The sequence below is a fragment of the Phodopus roborovskii genome, unplaced genomic scaffold, assembly GCF_943737965.1.
Source record: "Phodopus roborovskii unplaced genomic scaffold, PHOROB, whole genome shotgun sequence".
Classification (NCBI taxonomy): domain Eukaryota; kingdom Metazoa; phylum Chordata; class Mammalia; order Rodentia; family Cricetidae; genus Phodopus; species Phodopus roborovskii.
The window spans coordinates 26,054,461-26,069,558 of record NW_026126407.1 but is presented as its reverse complement, the minus strand read 5'-3'; the positions used below and the strand labels follow the sequence as shown (position 1 = coordinate 26,069,558).

The 15,098-nt window shown below is 42.3% G+C and overlaps 1 protein-coding gene across 1 annotated transcript; it reads left to right on the top strand.

Annotated features, from left to right (window-relative positions):
• The first annotated feature begins 6,573 nt into the window (after positions 1-6,573).
• LOC127219856 (cyclin-dependent kinase 2-interacting protein-like) lies at positions 6,574-9,407 on the top strand. Its single transcript, XM_051181608.1, has 3 exons — positions 6,574-6,579; positions 7,985-8,512; positions 9,384-9,407. The coding sequence occupies exons 1-3, from the start codon at positions 6,574-6,576 to the stop codon at positions 9,405-9,407; spliced, it is 558 nt and encodes a 185-aa protein (XP_051037565.1).
• The last annotated feature ends 5,691 nt before the right edge of the window (positions 9,408-15,098 follow it).

Below are 15,098 nucleotides of genomic sequence, written 5' to 3'. Positions count from 1 at the left end.
CCACTATTACACATTGTACCTGGGTAATGCTATTGGTGCCTTTTCTCCTGCAGGGTAATGGTATCTTCTAGCACTCTGAAAGAAGATGTTTACTGATTTCTCTCTGCCCCGTAGCTAAAGTGTCTTGTGTCTGACTCACTATTTTTTAGAAGAAATGACTGACAATATTGAAATTACTTTACATTTTTTTTTTTTACCCAGTTTGAGGTTATTGTCTATGATGATCCTCTTCAGAGGTCTCAGTAACATCATCACAGCTAAGGGGGAAACAATAGAGTCCTGACTAGGTTTCTTGCAGGTACCTTTACTCTTGCATGGTTTGTTTTCTTGTTGGAGTGTGTACATATGGTTCAGAACACAGCTCAGTACGTTGGTCTAAAAAACAGTAGGTTTTTTTCCCCCAAGGTGAAGTAGGAAAAAAAATTAAAAACCAAAATCAAACATATGGTATTGTGGACCTCTTTAATTGTTTTGCTTCCAGAGTGTTTTCTTCCAGGTATGGATCATCCATAGCAAAACCTCATGTTATCTCCTCTCCACCCCAATCCCTGCAGCCACACCTATGAGGCCTCAAGGTGCAATGGGGAAGACACAGAGGAGAGGGCTGCTGCAGAGAGGCACAGCTGTGAACTGAATGCACTTCATCGCTCTCAGGCTCCGTGCCAGAGTGGGCATTTGGGAGCAGCTGTGTGACACTCAGTGACACGGTCAGGCTAATTACAGCTCACTTCTTTGTCTTCTTGATTGGCTTCAGTGCAGCTTGCCACATTCTAAAACAATCACCGTATCCGTCATTTCCTTTGTTATCAATGATTCAGTGGGAAGGACTGGGCCTTTGTCACCACAAAGCTCTGATTTTGAGGCTGAGTTTTCTAGAAGCTAGATGCAAATATTTGGCAAATTCTTTCCTCAAGGTTTTTATTGTTTTGCTTCCTTTTTGTCATTGGTTACTTTTATCTCCCCCCCCCCACTATAATCTCATTTCCAGGGAGGCAGAGACTAATGAATCCCTGGAGTCCAGTGGCCAGGCAGGCCCCAGTGAGAATCTCTGTCTCAAAATAAATAAATACATAAATATATTGGGTAAGCAGTTAAGAGCAGGTGCTGACTGCTCTTGTAAAGGACCAAGTTCAGGTCCCAGGGCAAATGCCAGGCAGCTAACAACTGCATATAACTTCAGCTGCAGGTAAATAGGATGCTTCTATGAGCACTGCACTCATGTTCACCCCTCCCCCACATCATTAAACATAAAATAAATTTAAAACATAAGGTGGACAGTCCCTGATGATGGCCTCTGTTCTCTCCTTGAACATGCATGCGTGCCCATTCACAAACACCTGCACACATGCCAATCAAATTAAATCAGATACTGAAAGGAAAACGACACCGGAATGGTAAGGATTCAACTTGTGAAATTGAGTATCCTAGGTCAATCAGATATAAAGGCATGAGGGAGGCAAGCCTGATCAAGATCATTTTGGGAAGTAGCCTGTCCTGCTATAGTTACTGCCTTCTCCTTATTTACAGAAATCTAACCACAGACAATCCTAGTAACCTAGAAGACTTTCTGAAGTATTAGAGTTGCAAGGAGCTTTGAGCAGTAACTAAAGCACTGAGGTCTATCTATTTGGACCTTCAGTCTGAGACATCCACTCACTGGGGTAGGCTGACTCAAACCTTCTTCTTTTAGGACTCTGAGCCCCCATCCACCATTATCTTTTGAAAGCTCATACAATGCACTTGACCGTTTGCTGCTGAAAATTTGTAGAGTTCTAAGAGTCCCCCAGCAAGTCACCTAGAGCCACATTCTATCTTGTCGATCACTAGCCCCTCTTAATGATTAGGACTAATGACTTTGACCAATAGTGACTGTGTATTTCCTTCTGATCTGCAAACACAAGGACCTCAGAGTGACAGGGGAACAGACATAGTTTAAATTCCGCCGAGATGGTCCATCTGCTCTGATGCAAGCATTTCCCTCTGGGATTCCGGCCCATAGAGCAGTGCAGTCTGGTAGGATGTTTTGCAATAATGGAAATCTTCTGCACTGTCCAACATCCTTGCTACTTTTTCATGTGGCCATTGAGTACTTAAAATGTGCCAAGTGTGAATGGGGAACTGCATTTTTAATTACATTTAAGTCTAAACTCCCACATATGGTTAGATGGCTACCTTATTAGATAGTGTAGTTGTTTAAGAATGGAAGGAGAGGAAACAACAGTCTTCCTTCCGATGAGTCAGCCCAGCACTTGGAGGGGTCATTCCTATCTCCACCCTTCAGTTTCCAGACCCATGTATTCTACATATCATGCTTCTTGATTTGGGATGTACAGTGCAGACTTGGAAGAGGAAGCTGTCTTTACAGAACACGATCTTCAAGTTGACATCTTACCCAAAGCTTCAAGAGACCATCCTTTATCCTATCAAGCAGTCAGTTTATTGATGATGGATAGTATAATGAGACCAGTGGTTGCTTTTGTCATTTCCCCAATTCCATGTTTATTTTGCTTAATGGATGTCTTAGTTTGAGGGTATGTTCCACGGATCCCATGACAGTGGGCCAAACACTGTGCTTCTGGGTAATAGTGTTGACCAAGTCTCTGGGGCAGCTGATCTCCATCAACATGAAGTTTTATTTCTGGGTGGAAGGGTCCAGTTTAACTTGCTAGGTAACTGCTTGCTTCCTCTGGTGATGGTATCAGCTCAAGGGTCTCTATTACCTGACAAATGAGAGGTTCCATCCTCATGTCTAAGTATTCCTACTTCTTCATCACCACTATTTTCTGCTATGTAATTTTACTAGTTTTTAAAAGCCATGTGTATGTGTGTGTCTGTGTGAAGAAATGTACAAGGGAGTACAGGTACTCACAGAGGCCAGAAGAGGGTGTCAGATCACCTGGAGTAGATCACCTGAATTGCCTTATGTGGGTGCTGGGAACTGAACTGGGGTCATCCATAAGAGCAGGAAGCATTCTTATCTTAGTGATAAGCCATGTCTCCAGCCCTGCTTCATGTCATATTCTGTGGTTTAATATTTATATTTCCATTATGGTTAATACTGTGAAGTATCTTTTCATGTACTTACTGGTCATTTGTGTATCTTTGAACAATGTCCACTCAGATTCTTGACTCTCTGCTTAAGTGGGTTGTGTGTTATGCATGTCCTTACTGCATTTTGAACCCTTTCCTGATGATTTCCTTTGGCACACAATAAGGCTTGTTTTATCAATTGTTTTACAAATGCTGTGAATCATTGCATTACATTGTTAAGTTCTTTATTGTTAATTTTTATTTATGTGAGGCCAGAAGAAGGAGTCAGATGTTGGAGCTAGAGCCACACAAAGCTGTCTATGAGTGGGCCAGTATGGGTGCTGAGCCATCTCCCAGCCACACATTTAAAAATCTGACATATTAAAGCATGGCACGGCTACACTGTTGGCTCTCACTAGCCAGCGTTTCCCATTATACAGCAGTTTAAGGCCCCAACCTAGCTTACCCTCCCACTTACAGATGGTTAGAAATGTCCTCTGAATCATTGTGACAGTTGATACTTCATAGCCACAAACCTCAGAGAATACTCAATATTGCTCAGTCACCCCACATTTCCCAGCAAATTTAGTGTTCTCTTTGACAAGGATTTTAAGTATTCATATAGTATATTATATTATATATAATTAGATACACATAACTATGTCTATAAATAAATATAGATGTAAATAAATAAAAATAAAATGCTAATGTGTAAAAAAAAAAAAAAGCCACTAGTTGGAAGTGAGGAGCCAACAGCGGCAAAAGTCAACAATGACAGATAACCAATTGGAGTTAGCTTCAATCCATTCATTTATATATTTATATATAAATATATATATTTATGGTATTTTGCCTGCATGTGTATATGTATGTGTTCCTTGTGTGTACAGTGCTCATAGAAACTAGAAGAGACCACTTGGAACTGGAGTTATAGTAGACAGCTGTAAGCCTCGATGAAGGTGCTGGGAATTGAACCCACGTTTTCTGAAAGAGCTACAAGTGTTTTTGACCACTGAGCCATCTTTCCTGCCCTTCAATTTAAAAAAATTACATCTCCTGCCCAAACACCCACCCCATATATCCCTTGTCATTTGACTTTGAGCTGTTGACCCTCCCTTGTATGTGGAAGTAACAAAAACTGCAACAGAAACAAAGTCTTCATCAGGAATGCCAGTGTGAGACAGGATCTTATTTTTTCCATGACTGAACTGAATTCTACGTCACTTTCATTCCACCTATGGTAAAACCAGATTTTTGTTGCTTTTGTTCTTGTACTTTCCATCTGAGTGCATTCAAGGCTTCAGTCTTCCCTGAATTCTTCCCCAAGTGGCCATTTGGATCTGAGGGCTTTGTGTAGTGTGATTTGGAAAAGTCCCACATTCCAACCAAAAAGCCAAAAAGCATGAGAAAATCTACATGCTCAACCTAAAAACAGTTTTGGTTTAGAAATAGTCTTTATTTCTTTGACTGATTTTTTTAAATTTAAACTAAAACATTTTTTAATTTAAATTTAAAATTGTATTTAAATTTAATACAATATTAAACTGATGTGTACATTGGAATTGGAGGTCAGAGGTGCACATCAAGTGTGTCCCTCAGTCACTTTTTGAACCAGGGTCTTTCCTTGAACCTGAAGCTGACCCATTAGGCCAATAGCTAGCTCCATGGATGTGCCTGTCCCTGCCTCTCCAGTGCTGGGTGACAGGTGCAGGCCACCACATCTGGCTTCTTACATGGTGGTGAGGATTGAAATTTTGTCATCATGCTTCCATGAACTTTGCCAACTGAGTCACCTTCACAGGTCCTAGAAATAGCATTTCTTACTAAAAGGCACCAGAGTACCGCATCCCTGGCCAGCATCATCCATCCACTGTGGCATCTCTTCATCATCACCGCCCCCACACAATGGCTCCTTTTTCAGAGAAATCTTTGCCAAGTCAACTTGTTGAGGTTGCCTCTCTGTGCCTCCCTTGTTCTCTGGGTTCCCCACGCTATCTTATGTTTCTTCAGGAACCTCAATGCATTCTTCAACTTTGGCATTTTGCTATCAGGCCTAGAGTTAGTCACCTCCTCTTCCTCCAATACCTTCTTCTCTTCTTCCTTTCATTTTTCCTCTTCCCCTCCTTCCTTTGCCTTCATCTTCTCCCCCCCCCCTCCGCTTTATCCTTCTCCCTCTCCTCTTGTCCTTTCTCCTCCTCTTCCCTTATCTGTTCTTCCTCTCTCCCTCCTGTTTCTTCCCCTCCTTTCTTCTTCCTCCTCTCCCCCTCCTTGCTTCCTTCCCCTCCCTCTTCCTCCTCCTCTAATTCTCAATTAGGATGCGGCATTGCTGATTCCCCATTGCTTCATGTCATAGACTTCTGAATTCAAATGTAATTGCTTCTCTAAATTAATTTTGGAAGGATTAACATTACCACCTTACAAAGCCTTACAGCTTATAAGTAGATTGAAGCTTTAGGTTGTTCTGGGTTTCTTTAATGGCTATTTCTTTGTAATTTTGACATATGGATAACACATACTTTGAACACAGCAATGAGCTTGCTGTGCCCTACGTTTCTGGGGATTTTTGTTTTTTAAATGCTTTATTTTCTTTCAGCCACTCCTTTATTTTGTGCTTCTATTTTGAGAGTCTAACAAGCTCTCATTCATATGCCATTTTTAGGTGCTTTTTAAAACCTTTCCAAGGAACTCTCATTGTTTTTTTAGGCACATCTCCATTTACCTTTGTGAGAGGCTAATGCCTGCAGCTCCCTGTAGGTTCAGGCCCTATTGTGATGGGGTTCTGCATATACTATTTTTTTATTTCATTATTTTTATGTGTTTGTGGCAGTGGAGGGGGGCATGCTTGTGTCACAGAGAACATGTGGGCATCATAGGACAACTCACCGGAGTCAGTTCTCTCTTTCTGCCATGTAGGTCTGAGAGCACCAACTCAAGCTTGGCAGTAAGCGCCTTTACCCGCCTGTGTCTGCCTTCTGGGTGTATTGTTTGAAATGGAATTGTTTTCTACCTTCACGTTTCTAATGTTCATCGCTGGTGGGTCTGCTCTGGCCTGCATGCTGTCCTTCCTCCAGAATTTCTGTGTTGGAATTTAACACCTCTGAGGCAACAGTATCAAGAGGCAGGGTCTTTGGGGAAGGTTAAATGACAGTGGTTCCACTCTCCTGGATTTACTGATTTATAAAAGGGCTTTAGGGAGTGAGGTTAACCCTTCCCTCCCTTCTACCATGTGAACATGCTGCAGCAAGACAGCCATCTGTGGGGCAGATAATAAACCCTTACAGACAATGCATCGGCAGGCTTCTTGGTCCTAGGTTCTGCACCTTCAGAACTGTGTGAGAAACAGGTTTCTTTGTCAGTGGATTGCCCCACCTGAGCAAATGTGGTAGTCATCCAGACAATGAGCGAATAAGTATTACTACTTTTTATGGATGCTGGGGTTTCAGTTGGGTTTGTAACAGGTTCTATAGGTCATTTTAAAGAGAATTAATATCTTAAGAATTTTGAGAACCAATGTACAGCTATAATCAGGAGACAGGCAGCAGGATGATCGTGAGTTCAAGAGCAGCCTAGGTTATGTATGGAGACCTTGTTTCAAGATAAAACAAAATGATGATAAAGTGTGTGTGTGTGTGTGTCTGTGTGTCTGTGTGTCTGTGTGTGTGTGTGTGTGTCTGTGTGTGTGTGTGTCTGTGTGTGTGTGTGTGCATGTGCCACATGATACAGTTGCTTGCAGAGCCAGAAAAGGATTCTGTATTTCCTGGAGCTGGAGTTACAGATGGATGTGAGCTACCCACTATGGGTACTTGGAGGCAAACTTGGCTCTTCTGTGAGAACAGTATACACCGTCTCCCCAGCCCCTTCCCCAACTTTCCTGCTGATGTCCTTATTTTGTTCTAGGACACCTCAATACACACACTTGTTATGTCTGCTGTGGTCATTCTTTCCTTGTTGTCAATGGGCTTGGCAAGACAAAGAATTCTGTTCAGACATTTTAAACTATGACCCTCACCTTAGATTCATCTGCTGCTTTCTAATGACTTAGCTGAAGTTATGGATGGGCTGTATGGCCTTGCACTGCAGCATTTAGAGGCACGCGGTGACATTTATGAAGCAAACCTTGGTTATTTAGTCAAAGTCACCATGTAGATTTCGAGCTGTTTTGTATTTCAACTCTATTGGGAATATTATCTAATTTCCCTTATGACTTCCATTTTGACTCATGAGTTATTTCATAGCATATTGCCTAATTACTAAGTATTTGGGGGGTTTTCCAGATACCATTGTTATTTACTTGTAATTCTATTCTGTTGTGGTCAGGGGACATTCTTTATGTGGTCCAAATGCTTGTAAACTTGTTGAGATTTGCTTTAGTGTCAGGAATGTAGTTGCACCTTTAGTGAATGGTTTGTGTTGTTGGGTTGAGTGTGCTTCAGATGTTAGCAAGGTCACTGGGTTAGTGGTGTGTGGTGTTCTTTAGTCTTTGATATTCTGATTGATGTTGATGTTCTGTGTTCCACAGACAACAGGGAAGAATTGACATTTCAATATAATTATAGATTTCTACTCAGTTCTCTTAGGTGCCTTGGTTTTTTTTTTTGGGGGGGGTATTGTTTTTCTGAGACAGGGTCTCACTGTGTAGCCTAGGGTGGCTTCAAGCTTGGCAACCCTTCTGTCTTAGCTTTCTGAGTTCCAGGATTGCTGTATTCCTGGCTTAGTTGTCTTGTTGCTTCATATATTTGGAAAGCCTTTGTCAAGCATACAGGAAGTTAGGATTGTTATATTCTCTGAGCTAATTTACCTACCACTTTATCAGCATAGATATTTAATTTTATACATATTAAGATTTCTTGTTCTGAACTCTAATTTGATAATATTAACATAGCCACTCCAGCCTTGCTCTGGCTTGTGATTATAAAATTTTTTAAAAATTACAACTGTGGGAGATCCACTGCAGTTTACATGGAAGCAAAGACTTGGAATTGCAACACCCAGAAAACCTGTCTTATCTGTCAGTGCAAGAAAAATTAAGAACAATGCAGCTGATTGGCATAACTTAATCCTGAAATGGGAAACCCTCAGTGATGCTGGTTTTACCACCGCAAGCAATATTGCCAATCTAAAAGTCAGCTTGTTGAGTAAAGAGAAGGTTGAATTAGAAAGCAGCAGTCCAGCTTCCAGTAAGAAGGAAGAAAAGAGTCTGGACTACAACAAGGAACTTGAAGCACTGTGTGAGGTGCTGCAGGCCACCGTGGATGGCTTGACTAAAATTCAAATGAAAATGGAAAAGCTGTCTTCAACCACCAAAGGTATTTGTGAACTAGAAAATTATCATTACAGGGAAGAAAGTAACCGGCCCCTTCTGTTTTACACATGGCCCATGGCCTTCTTTTATGAGGTCTCTCACCGGCTCTCTGACGCATACAAGAAGGTGCTCCTCCTGAAGCACACCATTGGCACAGAGCTAGCCCATACAGTCACATATGTATACATACAAATGTATTTATAAATTGCAAATATATATTTTTCAGTTCTGTAGAGTTAATTGAGTTTGGTATCATAGAGATGGAAGCCACTTACCAAGAATTACTGCTGTTTGCCTTTGGGACAACCAATAAAAAGACCAGCGATCACAACTGTTAAAAAAAAAAAAAAAAAAAAAAAAAAAAAAAAACTGTGTGTTCTGGGGAGTGAGTGCTCTCACCCCACAGTGAATGTCTAGAGGTCAGAGGACAACTTGCTGGAATCAGTTGTTGCCTTCTACTCTGTGGACCCCAGTGAACTAACTCAGCTGGTCAGGCCTGGCAGTGGGTGCCTCTTTTCACCCAGTGAGCCTTCTAACTGCCCCTGGATTGTGTTGTAATGATACACATAGTCAGTCATCTTGCTTTTATTAAATTAGTAGACTTGTTTTACCTTTGAGACTGGAAATTAACCCAGTATCCATTTGACCACTGAATTCATTGTACCTCCAACCATTTAAACTATTTTTGTTGCATTTAATTTACTTATTATTGCAAGTGTGTGTGTGTGTGTGTGTGTGTGTGTGTGTGTGAGAGAGAGAGAGAGAGAGAGAGAGAGAGAGAGAGAGAGAGAGAGAGAGAGCTCATGCACTTGTCCTAGCATGTATATGGAATTCTAAGAACAACTTGTGAGGACCATCTCCCTTCTTTCCCACCACGTGGGTCCTGTGGCTAGAACTCAAGTTATCAGTCTTGGTGGCAAGCACTTTTACCAGCTGAACCACCTTGTAAGTCCTGTCTCCAGCCTTTAGTCATTATTTTTAGGTAAGTTTTAAGTTTAGAGAGAAACTGGGGGGGGGTGCTCTCACTTATCCTGTCTTCATCTCTCCACAGTTTCTATTCTCCAGCATCATGTAACCCATGGGATAGGTTTGTTGTAATCAATGAACAGATGTTAATGCCTCATAACAACCAGGTCTACAGACTTGACAAATGTACAGCGAGGTGGGTCAGTCATTAGAGTATCACACAGAGTAAGAGTAGTGTCCCACTCTAAAAATTCCAAAAATATGCATTCCACCAATTCATCCCCCTGGCTACTCATAACCACCAGTCTTTACTGCCTCTGTAGTTCTGGTTTTCCCATAATGTCTTGTAGAGTCTTATACTATACAACCCTTCATATGAGGCATTTTCACTTAACAATGTGTGTTTATATTTCCTCCACAGTTTTGTGTATATTTCCCAGTGGTTCTTTTTTTTTATTGCAAAATAGTATTTCACTGTACAGTTGTATTACAGTTTGTCAGTCCTTTCATCTATTGGCTGCAAGCATGTTTTGGAAACTTCATGTAAAGTTGCTATAATATGTATATGCAAATCTTTTGTGGAGGCATCTGTTCCAACTCACTTGGCTAGCTACCAAGGAGTGTGGTTACAGGATCACAGGTTAAGAGCATTTGGGTTTGTGTGAAACTTGCCAAACTATCTTCCAAAATGACTGTACTATTTCTTTACTCCTACTAGTAATGAATGAGGTTTCTGTAACTTCATGTTCTGCAAAAGCAGGTGTAAAGCGCATGTGTAAGAGTCATCATTGTCTTAATTTGCAACAGTGTGATCCACAGCATGACGTCTAATGTCTTTTTATTCTCTCTCATACACACACATTCACGCACGTGTGCTCTCTCCTTCACACAGACACGTCCAGACACACACACACACACACACACACACACACACACACACGTGTGTGTTCTCTCTTCCACACATACACATGTGCAAACAATCGCTGGTCCTCTGTAAGGGCCAAGGGCAACTGGTGCATTACTGCTCATCCTTCTTCACCCCCTGCATTGAAAATACTTTCATCCTCTTTATTTATTTACTTCCAATCACCTCTATTTCTTTTGTGGGATAGGTCTGTGGACAGTGGATTTTCTCAGCTTTTGTGGGAAAAGATTTAGATCTTCTGGCATACAAGTGAGTAGAAGTTGCTACTATGTTCTAAAGATAAATAAAAAAGATGATCAAACTGGAAGAAAACAAAACAAAACAAAACAAAACAAAAAACCAGCCAAGCAATTTTTGGAGGGGTCTGAAAGTGACATCACAGGATAGCCTCTGTTTCCCAAACTGGAGAAACAAAGAGGGAAAAAAAAGCCATACACAAAAACAAAACAAAGCCCGCCCACAATCTCCCAGATCCTCAGAAGAGCAATACCAGCATCGCCTCAGAGGACCCAGGAGGGGCATAGAACACACTGGAAGCTCCTGCTGGGAGCTCTGTGTGGTCAAACTTCAGAGGTAAAAACCGAGTCAGTCCCCAGTCACCCAGGCACCCACCATGCTTTTCTATATTTATCTCCAGAAGAGCGTTCATATTCTCACAGAGAAGATTAAAGAAAGAGCAGTTCCTGGTTCTACAAGGGAAAGAGAAAAAGACTCATCCTGAAATGTAAAATTCTTCCTTTTTAACACATTCTTCCTTGGGGAGAAGTTGTTTACCAGAGTGTGACCGACTGGGGTTTTATCAGAACCTAATGGACATGGAGAAAAGAGAAATACCATCTTTGGGACACTTTTGCCATCCTGTTCCTCCTAAAGGGACAGAGATACACTGGAGAAGTTAAAATTCCAGGGCACAGGCTCCCCAAGGAATGCATGTGCAGGTCTGATTTTGACTGTAGAATCACCCCCCAACATTTTTCTACTTTGAACTTCAAGTCAGGGTCTCTCAATCAAACCCAGAGCTTGCTCATAGGGCTCATCCAGCAGCCAGCTTATTCTGACCTTGCTTTCTAAACCTGGAATTACAGTCAGATCTCTATCTCCAGTGAGCTTTTTATTTGAGTTTTGAGGATCCTAACTCTGGCCCTTAGGCTCAAAGCATTTAACCTGCGGAGCTATCTCTCGGCACAGAGATCCAGCAGCAAAGCCAAAGGTTTTGGAATTATCAGACCTGAATCTAAAGCATCGATTAGCATGTTAAGGGATCTAGTGGGTTGTGGTGGGAGATCCTTCCTAGTGAGGCACAGATACAGGAACTAGCCAAGGACCTTGTAGTTTCCCCTGAGCAGCCATCTCAGCCTCAGATGCACTCTTACTGCACAGCCATAGCTGTGACCAGGTGACCTCTGCCCTCCCCCGAACTCTGTCCCCATTTCACTTCTCTAGTCAACACATTTAGCCAGTCTTACTAACTTACTAACAATTGGAGTTGGGGGTCCCCAGTCTCCATCTCCCAAATGCTGGGAGTGCAGGTCACTACCACACCTGCCAAGTTTTTACAGGGGTTCAGGGATGGAACCTTAGGTTCTCATGTTGGTAGGCAAAGGCTTTATCCACTAAGGCATCTCCCCAGCTCCTGATTTTTAACAGATTTTTAATTCTTCACTAACAGTGCTCAGGCATCTGCCCACTGCACAGGGACAGATGGGACCCTGTATCTGTCTTAATAACATACCTTTGTTAGATGTATCCTACACTGACTTGGTGAAGGTCCAGGGTCTGGTGTCCACAGCCATAGCATCTAAAGTGCACAGAACACCTTTTCTTTCTTTTCTTTTTTAAAATTTAAATTAGAAACATTCTTGTTTTCATGTCAATCCCAGTTCCCTCACCTTCCCCTCCTCCCATCCCCCCCCCAACTCCCTATCCCATTCCCTTTCTGCTCCCCAGGGAGGGTGAGGCCTTCCATGGGAGATCTTCAAAGTCTATCATATCATTTGGAACAGGGCCCAGGCCCTCCCCTGTGTGTCTAGGCTGAGGGAGTATCCTTCCATGTGGGATGGGCTCCCAAAGTCCATTCCTATACTAGGGTTAGATACTGATTCACTACCAGAGGCCCCATATATTGCTCAGGCCTCCTAACTGACACCCATGTTTATGGGTCTGGGTTGGTCCCATGCTGGTTTCCCAGCTATCAGAGTGGGGTCCATAAGCATCCACTTGCTCAGGTCAGCTATTTCTGTGGGTTTCTCCAGCCTGGTCTTGACCCCTTTGCTCATCACTCCTCCCTCTCTACAACTGGATTCCAGGTGTTTGGCTTAGTGTTTAGCTGTGGGTGTCTGCTTCTGCTTCCATCAGCTACTAGATGAAGGCTCTAGGATGGCATATAGGGTAGTCATCAATCTCTTTATTGAGGAAGGGCATTTAAGGTAGCCTCTCCCAGAGTATATTCATTTTGGGTTTTGTTTCATTTTGCTATTGCTGGATATGGAATCATAGCCTTATTCTTGCTAAAAAAGTCCTCTTATCATTGAGCCCATAATTTTCTTACCCTTAATTGATGCGATAACAATTACACAGCAACAGGAAAGAAGAATCACAAACATTTTTTTCACTTGAGGTACTCGAGGGGCTTGTAACACACATGTTGTGATGTTTTGTTTTGACACTGGACTGGACACTATGGGAAATATGATGACAAACTCTTAAGGCAATCACTTAAGATGGAAAAGAAATAAAATGTAATTTCTAAGAAAAGACAGAAATGGAAGGCTAAAATGCTTGGGGAATGTTACAAAATGTTACAGAAGAAGGCGGCAGACCAAATCAGAAACAAAGAACAGGAGCTGTAAATATGCTAGCTATTAACTGCCAGTCATTTTGGAAGGTAGTCTCAGTCCTCCACAAAAACCAAACATATTCTTAGTATATGACCCAGAAACCACACTCTGGTACTTAGCCACACAAGTTGAAAACGTAAACCCACATGACACTTCTTTTCAGGGAGGCTCCGGGCTTCCCCCAAACAATCCTGGCAATTGCCACTATGATGAGACCCTATTGCTGATGATACCATACACCATGGTTGCAAGACATAGAAAAAATCATGATAGAACCAAGCTGGAAGCTTTCTCCCTGTTGGTTACCTTTCATAGCCATGCAAGCTTCGAGGAGAGAAAAGGTATCAATGGTCTTACTCATCTGTAAACCCCTATAAACTACAATGCCAGCCTGCCAGGCAAGATGTGTCTACCAATGCAATCCTGGCACAACTGTTGTGGAGTAAATGATCATCTAACTGGATTTGAGGTCTCCACAGGAGAAAATTCGTGCCTGGTACTTTAAGTTCAGTCGAAACAAACAAAAACAAAACAACAAAAAACAAAAAATGAAAAAAATAATGGCTGAGTGTCATAGGCCCTAGCAGAGAGCTTGCTACTGTTGTTTAGCTAAATTGACATGACACTACTCAAGGCTCAAGGCTGGTCAAAGTACTGAGGCTAAGTGACCATAGGGTTCTCAGTCCTAAACAGGACATTTAGACCAATCACATTAAGGTTCAGAAGATGTGGTGGTTTGAAAGAACTACTCCCTCGAGGGGAGTAGTACTATGTGGCACTAGGTGTGGCTTTGTTGGAGGAAGTGTCATTGTCAGAGTGGGCCTTGAGGTCTCCTATGCTCGAGCTATACCCAGTAACGCAGTTTACTTCCAGTCATCTGCAGATAGATGTGTAGAACTCTCAGTTCCTTCTCCAGCATCGTGTCTTATCTACCTGCCACAATATCCCACCATGATAATGAACTAAACCTCTGAACTGTAAGCAAGCCCCAGTTTAATGTTTTCCTTTATGAGAGTTGCCATGGTCATGGTTTCTCTTCACAGCAATGGAAACCCTAACTAAGGCAGCGGATGTCATAGAAGAGGGAGTGGAAAGGATGTGAGAGCCGGAAGGTAGGAAGCAGGGCTGAAAATGCTATCTTCAGAGTATGACATGGCCGTGAAAATAACTCATAGTAGCTACAGCTGCCTTTAGTCAGCCTGCAGAAGACTGAGCTTGTCAGTTACCAATCATGGCTCAGGAAAGAGTTTGTGAGGCTTCACTTTTTCCAGATGAACTGTTGTTGACTGAGCTCATTAGTTGTCTTTATCGTTGTACTCACTGGTGAGTTTATCAGGCTCCAATGGGAAGTTCCAACAGGAGGCCCTGGTTAAAACCCGTGGGTCACAAAACAAAATAAAAAGATGTTTATGTGGGTAAGAACTTGTAATGGCGGTTGGTAGGGTCAGGGTGGACACAGAAGATAGACAGTGAGAGCAATCGGAATGCAGTATGTACACGTGTGCTCTGTACAGCATGGAGAATGGTCAACAATAGCCATGTTTTTTTATCCTGAGCGAGTAAATTTATAACATATACGGCACGCCAAAGTAAAAGAAGAAATAGCAAGCAACAGGTGGATAGAAGCAGCAGACAGGTGTCCTAAATGCCCAACAGAAGTTGTCTGAAGGTGCCCCTGAAAGGCAGGCAGCTGCAGAACAGAGTGTGCCCTTAAGTGAGGCTTCCAAATGATAGAAATAGCAACACAGAGAGAGAGACAATATCATCAAACAGGGCACTCAAAGTATCCAGCAGAAACCAACTGGGGAAGTTGCGGCAATCACTGGAGTTCCTGAATAAGCTTACCCTTTGTGGTTTCTATCCACACTGCAGGTGCTTTTATATCACAGGACAAGCAATAGTAACATCATTTGGGGGTGGTTCAGTTTCTAGCTGTAATCAAGAGCACAATGTTTTTCCTTCTTGGGTTGTTTTGCTGTTCTCTCTACCCTGTAACAGAGTCAGAGGGATAGGCTATCTCACACAAGAGGGAGGACAG